Genomic DNA, 16001 nt, shown 5'->3' with positions numbered 1-16001 from the left:
TCTCTCTCTCTGTCTCTCTCTCTCTCTCTCTCTGTGTTGTTGCTGTTTGTTTAGGGTGTGTCCCTGCTCAATACAGTGAGCCTGTTTCGAAGAGATGGATGTTTGACCCTGACTTAATACTATGCATTGCTTTGGATTTGGAGAGCAGTCAAGGTTATGCTGTTATAATGAATCATTAATTTGTTGGAAGGGAAGGAGAGACATGTGGTGTCAGACTGTCCACACATGCTGCTCTGGTCCTCACACTGTTTGCTTTTCCCCCAGCACAGCACCTGTTTTGCACTATAACTATCAGCAAAGCCTTTTTTGGTTTCATCCTGCGTTTGTCCTCTTTTGATTCCAGTTCTCAGCCCAAGTTTGAACAGACAGTAAGTGGAAATGCATGTCGACGTACAAACATGACTCCACTCTTGCAGCTAACGAGAGGGGAGGATGAAGTGAGGTGCATTTCTCCTCCTGTCGTAGTAATGCACGTCATCTGGGAGTTGTTGATTGTCTAATTATGTACCTCCTGTGTCCTTCGGCATCATGCATATTAATGCTGCTGTTTTAAGGTGGGGTGAAAACAAAGTGTGCGTCTGTGTGTGTGGGCTGTGTGTTATGTGCAAGGCAGTTTACCCTTGACGGGGCAGGGCTACGCAGGCATATTCTCCCATCTGTGGTCCAAACCTTTGCTCCCAGCCACTGCATTTGGATTCCGCAGTTGTAGCCGGCTCTATTCTTAGTTCCCAACAGTTCATGTGGAGTCTGATATGAAATTTCAACAACAACATTCCCATGCTGGCCTGGCGTCACTGCCTCCATACATCGAGATTTAATTTGGGATTGGATAAGACGCTGTTAAGTGGTTAGACTCTGACTGAGGGAGCAGATCAATAACTAATCAATGATAGTGTGTGAGGTTACAGTTTACACACTGCCATATTTGAAATGTCAAGAAGGCAATGAATCCATGTATCCTTGAGTCAGATCTGAGTTGGACAACTGGGATCAATATCAGGTGGTGAGACAGGCAGCAGGAGCAGGCGAGGGTCACCTTCACCCATCCCTACTGAATCAGCAGTATCTCTCTTACACTCACACACACATACACACGCGCATGCACGTACACACACTTGAAGGCCTGCTTAGGTTACCAAACTGCGACCTCACAAAAATGCTCATTATAGTGAACTGAACCTCCCCTCCATTTCCTCATGAATAATTCATTTTGTTATTATGATTTCAGACATTCTTTCATAAGGTTACCTCTCCCTCCTCTCTGTTGGTTCTACCATTTTATTCCATTTTCCTTCAAAGCTGCCACCAGCTCTACTTTCCTGTATCATCCTCTCCTCCCTAATTTTCTCCCTGCTTTTCCCATTTCTGCCTCTCTTATCCGTCATCATTGTTGAGAAGATGATTTGCTCTGTTTAATTAAACCGCTCTCTCTTCCTGATGAGAGCTCATCTCTGATCGCAGTGAGGGGTGTAATGCATCCTGGCAGATTGAGTAAGAGGACCTGTTGTTACTGTGGCATTCCTAAAAAGCGCCCCCTACCTTGACCTTGATCCTGTGACGTTATAAGACACCGTTTCCCCAAAGGGAGCATCACCGAGCCCGTGTTATCCCGTCAGGTGTGTGTCACTCCAACGCACAACAATGTTTTAATCTGACACTAAGTCCCTTTGTATGTAGTAAACACGAGAGCAGCTTTCATGAAATCAGGCTTGAATAGATGGATTTATCGATGGCGTGCAGAGAATATTGAATGTACTTTTCATTTCATGTATTCTTAACAGCTTTTTCATGTATTGAGTTTATATTGAGAGAGGAATGTTTCCGTGTGTGTGTTTCTGTTTGTATGACAGAGAGAGATATTTTTTGTTTTTTTTTCCAGCCCACGAGCATTTAATCTTTTATTTTTAAATCTGCCACTGCTGTCTGTTTTGTGTTGAGCACTCGCGTGCCCTAGATTTAAAAGTGAGTGAGCATCAGGGAGCTTTAGTGCACCCCACGTTGCTCGCACTGTTTGGTGTAAATGTTCGTCAGGGAGAGGTCAGGGCGCAGATGTCAGATAAGACGGCGAAGTCGAAGTCGCAGGAACGTTCTTGTGCATTTTTTCCATCTGTCTGCCGCTACACCAGTCTATTCGTTCAGATGAATTTAAGGTCACCGGTTATTTAAGATGCCTTACTTGTCTGACCTCCAACACCGCCCGTGGGAGGATGCTGTGAGATTAGGAGCAGTGTGCTTCACTACAGGTTAGAGTGAAAAGAGGAGCTTAGTGTTGTTGGATGTGTGGGATGGGCTCAAGTTAAAGGTTTGTTTACCTCACCTGTCTTGAACTTGGCACAAATACCTTCTTTGTGACTACATGGCAGATGGTCCAAGACTTTCATTATGTAATTTTTGTTAGGGATTCATGATCTTGGACTTTTTTCCACTATCCGATATGCTAATATTTAGCAACTCATTTGGCTGAATGCCAATACCAATATCGGTATATCCACATTTTTCCCACCTCATTTTGGTGATCATCAGGTCTCTTCTGTAGTGGAAACAACATCATGTTATGCATGCATACTCTTATCCTGACGGCCCACCAGCAGATGGAGACATGAAATAGAATACTTTTCAATATATGTAATATTCAGTCATTGTGCCAAATAAGAAAAAGCATGTTGGCCAATCCTTAAGGCATCCTTAAGGATCCTTTGAGGCAAAAACGTCAACATTCACTGATTCCAGCTCCTCAGTTATGACGATGTGCTAGTTTTCTTTGTCGTATGTGACAGTAAACCAGATAGTTGTTGGATTTGTGTCTGTTGATCAGACAAAAAAACACATTTGATGTCATTACAGTAGCTCAGTTCATAGGGACTCAGGTTGGGAAGTTGAGGGTCCCAACTGCTCGGGGTGCCTGTCTACGGGCAGCCCCCTCGCTCTGACATCTTTCTATTTAATGCATGTATAGGTTCCGTTTGTGTATGTGTGTGTATTTCGGGCCTGTGTGTGTATGTCAACAGAGTGAAAAAAATTTAATTTCCCCTCGGGGATTAAAAAAGAATATCTTCTTCTCATGCACATTTTTCACAGTCTGATATTTTTGTATACAAATGTATCATTCAAAAAAGTCTTTAAATCAAAATGCACTGTTCATTTGCATTATTTAGGAATGCAACTCGCAATTATTTCAATTATCGACTAATTGTTTAGTCTATAAATCATAGTGAAATAAATAAATAGGCCCAGTAGAGTTGAAATTAGACAATCAATCGATTAGTTGATCAACAAAAACATTATCATCATCAGTTCATCATTTTTCAAGTACGAAATGCCCAATCTCAGAACCCATCAGCTATCTGTCTGATGGCATTAAGCCTTTGGGGGCAACAGCCAATATTATGGGAAATCCAGTGCAGCAAGTGAACATCTGGGCAAAGATTTCCTCTTCCGCACTGCACTGCTCATTTCTCTATAAACAGATACTTGCATATGAATGTAGATCAATTTTTAAAAAACCCAATATAAAGCTAAATCGTTATCAGATGACAGCCGATGGGTTCTGAGATTGCATTTCTGCCAATGTGTTCTGCCTGTCCACACAGACTGTTTACCTGCCACTCAAATGTGGTTGGTCAATACTGCTCAGACTACAAATGAAAACCAGAACACATCCAATACCAAAATCTTGCCCGGTTGCAGATCAGTGTCTTCATAATCTATTTATAGATATTACAAATTGCCAAACACTTGCAAGTTCCAACTCTTTGAATGTGAGGATTTGTCATGATAGTTCATTGATTCTTTTGGACAAGACGTTTAAAGACATCACTTTGGTCTCTGTGAATTTGTAATGACATTTTGTAGACTTAACAATGAACTGATTCATTGAAAAAATACTCAGCGGATTAATCTGTGATGAAAACAGTCAATAGTTCAGTTAACAATGATATCAAGAAATAAGAGCAGGACATTCTCACATGAGAGAAAGTTGAGTCAGAAGACACTTGGTGAATATATTTGTTGAATGATTAAGATAATAACATGATTATCAGAACTATTGATTCATATTCTGTGGATCAGCCAACTGGTAATGAACAAAATCTATTGTTTCAGGTCACTGTGAAATGACAGTTGTGCTTTTAAAGGGGCCCTATTATGCTCATTTTCAGGTTCATGCTTGTCTTTAAGGTTTCTACTAGGACATGTTTACGTGCTTTAATGTTCAAAAACCCACTTTATTTTCCCCATACCCGTCTGTGTGTCCCCCCTCTGTCTGAGAAGCTCTGCTTTTGTGCCTGTCTCTTTAAGCCCCCCTGTTTTTTTTTGCTCTGATTGGTCAGTGTTTCCGGGTCTTTCATATCTCGGCATCTCTGCACCATCGCTGCAACTGAAATGATTGTAACGGGATATAGCATAGTGTTGTGACGTTCACGAACGAACCGATTCTATTGAACGGCTTGTTAACATGAACGATGGGAACCGAGTCACAGCTGGGAACCGTTCTTTTTTTTTTTTTTTTTTTTTTTTTAATATCACTGTGTGCTCCTCCTTTGCTCCTCCCCTGAGCAAAATTCATTGTAGCCTGCTTTGTTTTTTAATGTTTATTTGTAAGTGTTAAGGTCACGGTGTTGCATGAATAACAAGTCATGGTAGCTTTACACACATACAAACAATTTGTGTAAAGGGTAAATCCAGAATAGTGATGTCACTGTCAAAGCAGAGTGATATGGCGCAACCTTGTGGAATATTTACAATGAATCCAGATCAGACTTTAAAACCTAGTCCACACATGTCAAATGAGGTTATAATCAATATTTCAGAATAATTCAAACTCAGATATTGGTGGGATATCTAATTTTGTATTATTTTGTTCCAAATCTCACCCCATCATACCTCCCAGTGATTATTTCCAAGATAAAATGAGTTACCACCAGGCTGGCTTCTTAAAACTTAATAAATATAAAAATCAGTCAAATGAGCCAGTTTTTTGAACGGCTCTTTGAAAGGAATGGCTCACCAAGATCCGGCTCCCCTCAAAGAGCCATAAAGCCCATCTCTAGTATAGCAGCACTTTCTGATGTGAAAAGTCACCAATTAAAGCTTCTAAACCAAAGTTTTCACAATTGGACATACTGGAACATGTCTGATTGCCCATCTTACTATATAATGACGAAAACTCTGTGTGTGTGTGTGTGTGTTCCGCATTTTTCTCCTCACTGACTTGGTCAATCCATGTGAAATTTGGCACAGTGGTAGAGGGTCATGTGAGGATGCGAATGAAGCAATATTACATCAATTGACCAAAGGGGGGCGCTATAGCAACTGATTGAAATTGCAAACTTTGAATAGCCATATCTCATGCCCCGTATGTTGTAGAGACATTAAATTTTGCACAGAGACGCCTCTCCTCATGAGGAACAAATTTGCCTCAGAACCCATAACTTCCGGTTATATAGATTTTCCACGATTTTCACCGATCACCACGCAACTTTGTAGACATATGACCACACATAATCTGAGGGGACCCCTCCATTATTGACCCCATCAAACAAAATGGGGGCGCTAGAGAGCTAATTTCTTATCCAGGCCTAACCGCCATATTGAATTTTACTAAACTTGGTAGATATGTAGAACAGGATGCTTCAAGATGACTGGAGAAACTTAACTCATGGTATGTCATGGTAAGGTATGCTGTACTCAATGGATATGGACTAGTTAACATTAACATGGGCAACCAAAATTTCATGTTTCCCTGATGTTAGCTTGTAGCTTCATGTAGCAGTGTATAGGCTATGTAATGTGAGTATTCCAAATAGACTGAAATCTGAGGTATTCCTCACAGGGATTACTGGGAACATCAAAAATTCTAAGATTATGTGACAGAAAATAAGGAAAAGCATAATGGGTCCCCTTTAAAGTATACCATTAGTTGCACGTGCCCACTTGGATATGTAGGCCTAACCATCAGGCATGTTGTCTTTGGTCTGGCTTACACAGACTTATAAAGAACCTCGAGTCTCTGCAATTGTTTATTCACTGCGAGCACTTGCAGAGCGACCAACAAATGGAGCTGTTACACATTCTGGTCACATTCAGGCTGACAAAACACACAGTCAGTCCATCAATATTCTCCAAAATTCACATTTAGGGAAGACAACTGTTCGCCTTCTTGAACTTTCAGTGAGCATGCATAAAATACCAAATACGCTTACATAAATTCATAGAGCATTCTAGCTGAGCTAATTGAACAGGCTGATTTCATTATTGTAGACCTCACTTAGAGCGGAAACAGAATGTGGACAACAGAGTGAACGTGGCTCCATCAAGTCAAACCAACAGAAGCTTTTATGAGCATAAACCCACTCTGATGCTCGTGTAGTGCACAAAAGCTGTTCGGTGGCATGAGCATTAAGAGTTAGACAATCAAACTGAGAATTAGAGCACCATCTCACAGCAAAAGCTGATTGTGTGAAAAGTTTCCCATCTTTGCAGAAGTTTAACAAACTCTGCCGTGGTCAAAGCCGATTATGTCAGAGATGGATCTACTGGTTGAGAGATGGCTTTGATGGGGATGAGGGCCGGCATGTAGATAGACATCAGGAACATGGGAAGAATCATGAGAGCTGACAGTCACTGCTCTCACCATAAAGCCTCACTAATGTCACGGATACAGGGGGGGATGTTAGAATAGGTGTTGAGCTGCCAAAACGACAGTAAAAGCCATGCAGATCTGTTGCTGATGTTGTTTTGAAGCATTGTTTCAAATAGAAATATGAGCACCTTGGACATCACTCTGCTGGATAAATCTGTCAGGACAAGTTGTTGTTGTTTTCTTCTTCGATTTGCTCGAGCTGCTTTCTCCTGAGCAATTCAATTATTCACTCGTCCTAATTGATGTTTTGCCTACGCCCTTTTTTCCTGAAGGTCTTTCAAGACGCTCTACACCCTAATGTCAAGTGCTATTTCCTCGTGCCCTTGATTTGTTGCTTCAAGTTGACTTTGAATTATTGAACTCCGTAGCAAAGCTCATCTGTGTAACTTTAATAAATGAACACCCTCAAGATCCAACCTGAAATAACCGCTTAGTTAATTTGTCCTGTAATAAAGATGTTTCGCTCATGACTACGAGCTGCCAGGGGGTAAAATGGCCTCAGCTTTTTTAGACTAATCACTGGGAAGAATTTAATAGCACAGGACCTCAAATCTTAGCATTAGCACAACTGCACCACAAGGTATTATTACAGTGCAACCACTGGGATATTAAGTTTAAGATGAAGCTTAAATTACAGTTTCTGTCTTTTAATAGAAAATTTAATTATTGTGGTTAATTAACTATGAGCAGTTTATGTTCTCTGGATAGTACGAGCATGAGTATTTATGCACATCAGGGCTAAAAGGCTTATTTCAAACAGAAAACGTGGTGTGGCACAGCTGTTTGTACTATACAATAAGTCATAATAGCCTCAAGCATTTGCTTTATGCTTTCTGATTTAAACAAATGTGGTGAGTAAATAAAAAACAACCCATAAGAATAGACTCGAAGACAAGAGGATGTGTGTTTTGCCACTGACAGACTTCTGTGGTTTGAAATTACACTGTAAGGCCAGAGTTGCAGGCTGTGGAGATCCTGAGCAGGTTGCTGGTGGAGAGGAAGTCAGTGAAACAAGATATGTACCGGTCAGCTCTTTCCTGACCTAAAGGTCAGAAATCTCAATAGAGCATTCTTTTTATAGGGCTAGATGTCCTTGAGACCATATATTGTGCCGTCCTCTATAACTAATAGTTATATTGTTGGCTCTATGTAATTCCTCTGGCGTATGTTTTTAGCCACGCTAGCGGCACGGCTCTAGGGATGGCAGTAATGGTCAGTCGAGCACTTTGTGACTGAAATATCTCAACAACTATGTGATGGATTGTCATAATATTATCTACAGACATTCATGGCTCCAAGATGAATAATCCTACTACAAGACCTACTGCAGAGCTTCAACTATTAGTTGATCAACTGATTAGTCAATCGACGGAAGATTAATTGGCAACCCTTTTGATAATTGAGTCAGAGTTGTTGTTTTTTTTAAGCAAAAAAGCCAAACATTTGCTGGTTTCACACTTCTTAATTGTGAGTATTTGATGCATTTCTTTGTCATACATGATAATAAACAGAATATCTTTGGATTTTTGGACTTGATTGGATAAAACATACTGTTTGAAGACACCACCTTGGCTCTGAAAACTTACACAGGCACATTTTGATATTTTCTGACATTTTATTGACAAACGATGAATCAAGAAAATAATGGCAGATTATTCTCTTGATGAAAATAACAGGTGGTTGCAGCCCTATGTTCATGATCACCTGACTTTTCCTCTAGTGACATGACATTGGACTGGCATGACATTTGGTACAAACACTTATGTCCCTCCCCAGGATGAATCATAATAATTTCGCTGAGCCTCTGACTTTTGATCTAGCACCATCATCAGGTCATCAGGTTTTAATTTGTCTTGACCAAATACCTCCAAAACTAACGCCACTCCCATTAATACTGTCTTTACTGATAATTAACAAATGTTAGCATTAGCTAACATGCTAAACTAAGGTGATAAACATGGCAAACATTACACCTGCTATCATCAGCATGTTAACATTGTCACAGAGTGGTGCAGCCTGGAAGTTAGCATTGCCTTATAGTTCCCTTGTCAAAAAGCCAATGGGAATTTTCCTTTGGGTTTTAAATTATTGCAGAATATAAGATCTATGAACAAAGATTTATGATGCTTCCATGTTTTATTCAGCACGATCAACTTCACATATCATTTAAGCTCGTGCTAACCACAGACCTCATTTCAGGCACTTTATCAAAAATCTATTCAAACACCTGTTGACTTTGAGACGAGGGAACCAGAAGCGCAAACATGCTTACTCATTTTCGGGTTTTCAGACAAACACTTTGTTCCATTTGCACTGGGAAGTCAGAATTCCAGAGACAAAAAGTTGGAGGAACCTCACAAATCCTGAGCTCAAAATCCAAGATGGCTGCTCCATGCTTCAACAGTAGTAAAAGCTGTAGTAATACGCTGTTTATTAGCCCTTTGTCTTACGTGTGTCTCATTGAAACAGTCTTACACACAGTCCTGTCCAACTTCTATCTGTGGACATGTTGTCATGGTGTTTGTACGCAAAAAATGCAGCATAATGCGTTCTTAACAACTGGCACTGCTAACAGTGGCTAATCTGGCTTGAACTGGTGTTGCTAAGATCTTGGTTTTCTGACTTCCTGTACTGGAATGTGACCAACTCAGATGTGATGTCATTCCCAGCTTCAACCTCCAGCTTCCAAGGTAACTGGAACGCAGCATCATTCCTGCAGGACGCTATTGTGAGCATGTTAGCATGCTGACTCAAAGCATCACTGTCCCTAAACACAGCCTCAGAGCTGCTAGCATGCACTGTAATAATTACACAGCATTGCACGACTGTCTAATTTGATGAGATCACTTTGTCATAAGCAGCACAGTCCTCCCCAGCCTTGATGGCAACGTAGCGCTGTGTTTAAAGTGCACACAGTAAGATGAGTGTGCAGGGCCCGTTTGCAGCATCAACACCAACAGAGCGACGGAGAGCACAGCAGTGTCAGGGTGTGTCTGCGGCGGGACGAGTCCAGGCTTCAGCGGACCTGACAGGCTGTGGCTCATTAAACCCCCATCAGACGCAGGAGGTCAAGACAACAGCTACAGCTCGGGCGACGCACTCTGCCCCCATGCGTATCATGTAGACACACATTGGGACTGTGTGGGCCCAACAGGATGGGATAGTTGTTTTATTTTTAGCATTTTAATCATTACTGCCAACTGCCAAGAATTCTGAGAAATCTTTAGATCAAGCATGAAGAGACTAACGGCTTATAGAATTAATGTTCAGGATTGATGCACATGGGAATTTGTTGTGTATGATTAGATGGGAAAAGTTGGTGCTTTTGTTTTTATTCTCTTCTCACGACACATTTAACGCAAACTGTATTTTCTGTGTGGGTGGATGGCTGGCTGGCTTTGGAGAAACAGGTCAACAATGTTGCTGCAGAAGGTTTCACAGTGGGGTAGTGAGACAGAGGGACTGGGGGCACTGTTTGGCACGGATGAGGTGATACGCTTAATTTCAGGTTGAAACATACCGGTGTAAACAGCGCTACTTGTTTGATTGTGTTTTATTCAAATGTGCAAAACAACAGAGACAGCTGTTAGCTTTGAACCACAAGTGAAATGCAAGTTGTGTGTTTTTGGGGTTCTCAATGGACCAGCTCAACCGTTTCCCAAACTCTGACTCATGTCGCCTGAGCTGAAGTCCTGCAAGGTCAAACAAGTGAGTCCTATGCCAACCTCAGGCTGTGTGGCTCCTCTCGATCTCTATCTGACCTCTGTGCTTCCCTTTTTTCTCCCATTACTCTCAGAGTGGACAAAAACACATACAATACACATTTCATTCTCACCCTTTTTTCTAATCTCTCTCTACTCCCTGCCTTCCTCTTCCTAATTTGTCCGTCTCTGTGTATAAAAAGCCACCAGGGACCCCGTCTTTTGGCAGAGCAGTAGGAGAGAGGATGGGAGAAGAGGATTCTTGTCAGATCTGCCAGTTGAATGACCACTCGAGTGGAAAGGATTAGTTATATCCTGTCCTTCTCTCACTCTTTAAAGCGGTCTCATTAGGCCTGCTGGACCAAAGGACCCAGGGTGCCCCTGCTAGTGCTGGGCTAAATATTGCACTCAGGGAAACCCTGGGTGTGTTATCCCGACTCAGCCGAGGGTCGTCATGGTCACATAGTCACTTAAGAGGATTGGATCTTGGTGAAGTGATGTGTAATTGCTAATCTTCTCACCACAATGGAACTGGGGATCAGGATTTTCTATTAGGAATATTGTATGTGAGCAAGTTTGTATTAGTGTAGATCTTCCAAAGTAAGTTTAAAGGAATTGTTTGACATTGTGCGAAACACGCTTATTCGCATTCTTGAGATTCAGATAACAAGATATACACCACTCTCATGCCTGTTCTTTCAACACATTCTCATCCTGAGTTGTCACATATCGCTGCTTTGTCAGTGGCCTTTTCACATCTGCATATTATGCGTAGGTATCCTCCTGCATCTGCTGTTGATGTTCCAAGACGCCACTACCAATGCAGAGACGTCAACAAAAGAACCTACTTAGGTTTAGGCAACAAAAGCACGTGGTTAAGTTTAGAAAAAAAACATCATGATTTGGCTCTACATTCATACGGGAAGCAAACACTGGGCTCCTGGGTGAAAGTCCAGGGTTTGTTTGATCCATCCACCATCCCTCCCACCTGCCCTATAGGGACTTCCCAGCTTTTTATATTGTGTCGTTACCGGCAGTGTTTCAACCTGACGCCATCGAGCGGCATATCATCTTGCTGTGACAAGTGCCTTCCAGCAGATGTATGAACTGACGTCACCTGTCTGTGAATTATATTGCAGAGATAAATGCCAACTAGCTGCATATCATAACACCGCAACAGGTTACAAACTGAATTCTCACAACACACATTGGCGCTTTACAAACTGACGTGTATCACACCGCTTCAGAAGGTGGCTTTTGGCATCAGGGTGTCTGATGCTGAAATCACTGACAAAGTATTCAACAACTTTGGAATGATTAAAGGTGCAGCCAGGATATAGTTAGCTTAGCTTTGCATAGCGTAACGAGTAAAGGCAAGAGTGAAACAATTAGCCTGGTCACGTCTATCATTTTTCCAACCCATTTTAGATTACACCATGCCACCCACTGTCAGCCCACTACAAGCCAGCGCCATTGAAAGAGAATGCTGCTAGCTAGCTAGCGCACCCATGGATGGACCTTGCAGTTCCTCTGCCACACTCACCACTGCTTGGAGACTACAAAGCCAGAGAGTTTGCTAAGCTTTTGGGGAGTTGGGAGGTGGTCAAGCCACTGAAGGTCCATCTCTGTGAAATATGATAGCTGCAGAAAATAGTAATATTGGTAGTTTAAAGGGAAATGGTGTTGATTTTTAACCAGCTCTGTGTCACTGTAGTGTGGGCATTGTGTGCAGGTAAAAGTCTGTGTGGCAAAACTCCACTAGCAAATGAGTGCTCGTGGCACAGGGGGAAGCCAAACATCATTCATCTGCCCCAACTGTGATCACAGGGCTGGTAAAAATCAAAGGTTCTGCAAAGTTTCCCTTTAATAGTTGTAGCAACTTAAATTCAGCCAGCACAGGGGAGGCATACGTATGAATATAAGACACATAGTTACATAAAGGAGGTAGAAGGGGATTGAAACCCAACATCCTGCCTCTAAGGAGAAGGAAAAGAGAGGGTAGAGTTCCTCAGTTCTTTTTGGCAAGGGTGGCATTCAAAGCCACTGTTGAACTCAAGCTGTGCCAACATAGCGAGTAGGAAGTACTACTTGCAGCAGTAGGCTTGAAGCCAATCATTAAGCCAAAAGTCTGGCAGCCTGCTTTTATTATGTCCACGTGGGTGTGGTTTAATATAAAGTGGGTTGGAAAAACAATAAATGCAGTCCCCTCTGTCCAAATGTAAAAAAAAATATCCACCTTTCAGCGCCTCTTATGTTCACTCATTAACATGATGTATCTTGTTTGTTTAATATGGACAACCAAAGTCTGAGTATTAAAAAAGCCTGATTAAATTTTTGAGCTAAAACCAATAGCTATTGGGAAGATAAAAAAAAAAATCTGATAAGGATATGTAAGGATATATTGGCAGATACTGAAGGATCCCTTCATTTTTAATTTCTTAATTTGTTTGTAACCAAGATACACTCCCAGCAGGTCACAGTTAAATAATAAGTTTATAAATAAGTTTATTTGTCATTCTATGCTCAACAAACTGTGTTATGGTTTCTTAACCTCAAACCTAGTTTGATATCTCTTCACTGCAACTGTTGCTGCTAACATACACCAATAATGAAATACTTTGTCTGCAAATTAGCTTCCTGAACATAACTCCTTGTAAGCAACAACAACAACAACAAAATATGAGGTGTTAATTAGTGGGATTCAGAGGTACTGGTAGGAAGACAAAGCCAGGCTAGCGGTTTCCCCCTGTTTCCAGTCTTTATGCTAAGCTAACAGTCTCGCAGCTCTAATTTCATATTCGTATAATGTTGCATTGATCTTCACATCTAACTCACAGAAAAAACAGAAATAAACATATTTCCCCAAAGTTCAAACTATTCCTTTGATAACAAGCGTTCACTTTGTTGGATTCTGTTACCCCACCTTGTATATCTCCGTTGTCCTGTGTGTGAAGGTGACAGTTCTGCTCTGATAATGTCAGAGGAACACTGTCCGCCCTCTCCGGACATCACAGCTGTCAAGCCACTGTCGACTCAAACAAATCTTCACCATGTCAGCCACATCCTCAGCCCACTCACACACAGCTGCTCCCCAGGAAACATGTTGCAACAGAAACGCAGACAATAGCAGAATCTGTCCTGGAGATGACAGGGTGCAAACAAATGGGGTAATTATTCATTGTCTAGAAAAATCTATAAAAATCTATATTTGTGAGAAAGTATCATGCATCACTGTTGATACAGAAATGATTCAGAGTAATCGAGGGTTTGACTTCAGCCACAGCTTCTGTGCTTGCCTCGAAACGTGTGTGCATTCAATGACCCGCACCTTTATCGAACGCAAACTGGATTTTCCCATGTGACTGAAGATGTGCTGGAATGTGCACTAACTCCTGTCTTGTGTGTTTACATGAAAACATAACGTCAGCCTGCAGCCAGTGCAGTGAACATGAGGGAATGTCTCTATGTTTCCTTTGGTTGGACAGTCATGTACTGTGCCGTGGTATGTTTGCATAAAACAAAGCCACAGTTCCCATGTGTTGCGTTGTACCTGACTTTCAGGCTGCCATGCTCTCAGAGAAAACATCCCGACCTATTAAAGTGGAATTATTCATGACTTTTGCTCATTCTGAACACTGCAACTCCCCAGACCTCAGACATTGACAACTGACAAAGGTTAAATAACAAAGCAACCTTCTGCCTGAAGCCACAGGATCTTTCCCTCTCCACTTGTTATGTATGACACTTATTTTACTGTCTCACACCTTCTGCTCACTCTCCAAACCTGTTTCGCTTCCTCTCCAGCTCGTTTGCCATGTCTAAGACAGCGGTGAAGAAGCTGCACTGGCGTTCCAAGGTGCAGGACAGCTTCGTCCCCTTGCTGGGCTCGTCGGGGGAGCTTGGGATCGCTGTTGGTGGAGGAGCAGATTATGGAGAGTTTCCTTTTGTCACGTCGGCTCCGGGGGGTGGTCTCACAGTGGGGGATATCATCCTAGAGATTGGGGGAACACCGGTATTAGGGATGACATTAGGAGATGTCCGAGGCGTCCTCAACTCCTGCCCACACCCAATCCGCATCAAGACTGTGTCACCAGGTATGACTCAGCACAATAACTCACCCCTCTAATAATTTATCCGCAGTTCATTGTTTTGATGGATGTGTAAATAATCACACAGTCAAGGAAAGGTGTGAACATGACAGGCCTCTCCTTCTGCTAATGGCTTTTACTGTATGTATTGCCCATAATAACACACTCAATCTTTAATCCTCTCCCCAGCACTGCAGACAGTTTAACTTGTTGCTGTTAATGCTGCACACCATTGCACCTATTCCATCACACTACACCCAAACAATCTGTTACACTGGTGTCCAAGCTGTCATCCATAATAATGTTGCTCAATAACCCTCCACTGACTCTCACAAGCCAAATCTGCAGCCTGTAGCATTCCGACGCTGATTTGCACTCGTCAATTAGTGTGGATATGTCAAGGCAATCGGTCAATATGCGGGTAGGAGGTCAAAATTGTGGCTGACAACATGACAAGCGTGTAGCGATATAGTTGTCTGTCACCCGCGAGAGGCCTTGATGTTTAGAACAGGGGGCTGGGGTAACGGATGTCTTTGTTGGCTGCGAACAGAGCAATATGTCACCGGAGTGTCACCTGACCGCCGCTCCCGATGGCCTTGCTTGCCAGATTGATAGCTGATTTGGCCGCAGGGGTGTAAATGGGGACCTTTGCTCCCGGTCCCTCTGCTGCTGGTAGATCCATTATCATTTCTGAAGTCGGCCCGGCCCTCCCTCGGCAGCTTGGTCTGCGTGTAGTGTGCGGACAGTGATGGATGAGCTGATACCCTGGGTTGCTGTAACACACCTCCTCCTACTCACACTCCTACTACAACTCCCTCTGCTCCATCCTCTCAAACACAGGACACTAGGCTGTGTTCCCCAGAGGCAGGAAGGCAGCAGCATAAAGGTCTTAGCACTAATACTGTTGCTCTGTGGACAAAAACAAAGAGTAGTGATTTGATGTGTCCATCAAGTCTCCACAAAGCAAAGCACAGCAGAGCCCTGGTAGCTTTTCTCTGTGTTCCTAATAACCTTGACATCTGGCTGCCTTGCTTTAAAGGGACAGTTCACCCCCAAACCAAAAATACATATCAGTCCTTTTACCCGTAGTGCTATTTATCAATATAGATTCTTTTGGTGTGAGTTGCTGAGTGTTGGAGATATCAGCCATAGAGATGTCTGCCTTCTCACGATTATAATGGAGCTAGATGGCACTCAGCTTGTGGTGCTCAGTGCCAAATAATAAATTTGAAACCTGACCTGGTTACTCAAGATAATTCACAGACCTTATTGTGAGCAGTTTCATATATGAACTATTTTCTTTCTACCAAACCTGCCAATGATAACACCACACAGTAGGAAGCGTGCATCTACTCATGGACAAGAGGCTCCTGCTTGTGACAGCACGAGATGTGAAAACTCATGGCATCCTCCTCGGCTGAGCCTCCTCAGTGATGCTAGGTGAGGTAGTAGTAGATGCATGCTTCTCTCTGCACAGCGATATGGGTGGTAGATGTGGTCTGGTAGAAGGAGAATAGTTCCTACATTAAACTGCTCACAACAAGGTCTTTCTATCTTGGGTAAGGGGGTCAC

The 16001-nt window shown here is 42.4% G+C and overlaps 1 protein-coding gene across 1 annotated transcript in view; it reads left to right on the top strand.

Moving 5' to 3' along the window:
• Positions 1-16001, top strand: part of LOC125892109 (membrane-associated guanylate kinase, WW and PDZ domain-containing protein 2) — a 57271-nt gene that overhangs the window by 1767 nt on the left and 39503 nt on the right. Inside the window, exon 2 of the mRNA XM_049581864.1 lies at positions 14146-14435. Within this exon, the coding sequence (XP_049437821.1) occupies positions 14146-14435 (290 nt within the window). The remainder of the gene's footprint in view (positions 1-14145; positions 14436-16001) is intronic.

The sequence above is a fragment of the Epinephelus fuscoguttatus genome, linkage group LG7 (assembly GCF_011397635.1).
Source record: "Epinephelus fuscoguttatus linkage group LG7, E.fuscoguttatus.final_Chr_v1".
NCBI lineage: Eukaryota > Metazoa > Chordata > Actinopteri > Perciformes > Serranidae > Epinephelus > Epinephelus fuscoguttatus.
Note: the sequence above shows the minus strand (reverse complement) of the source record. Positions and strands in the feature narration are given on the sequence as shown.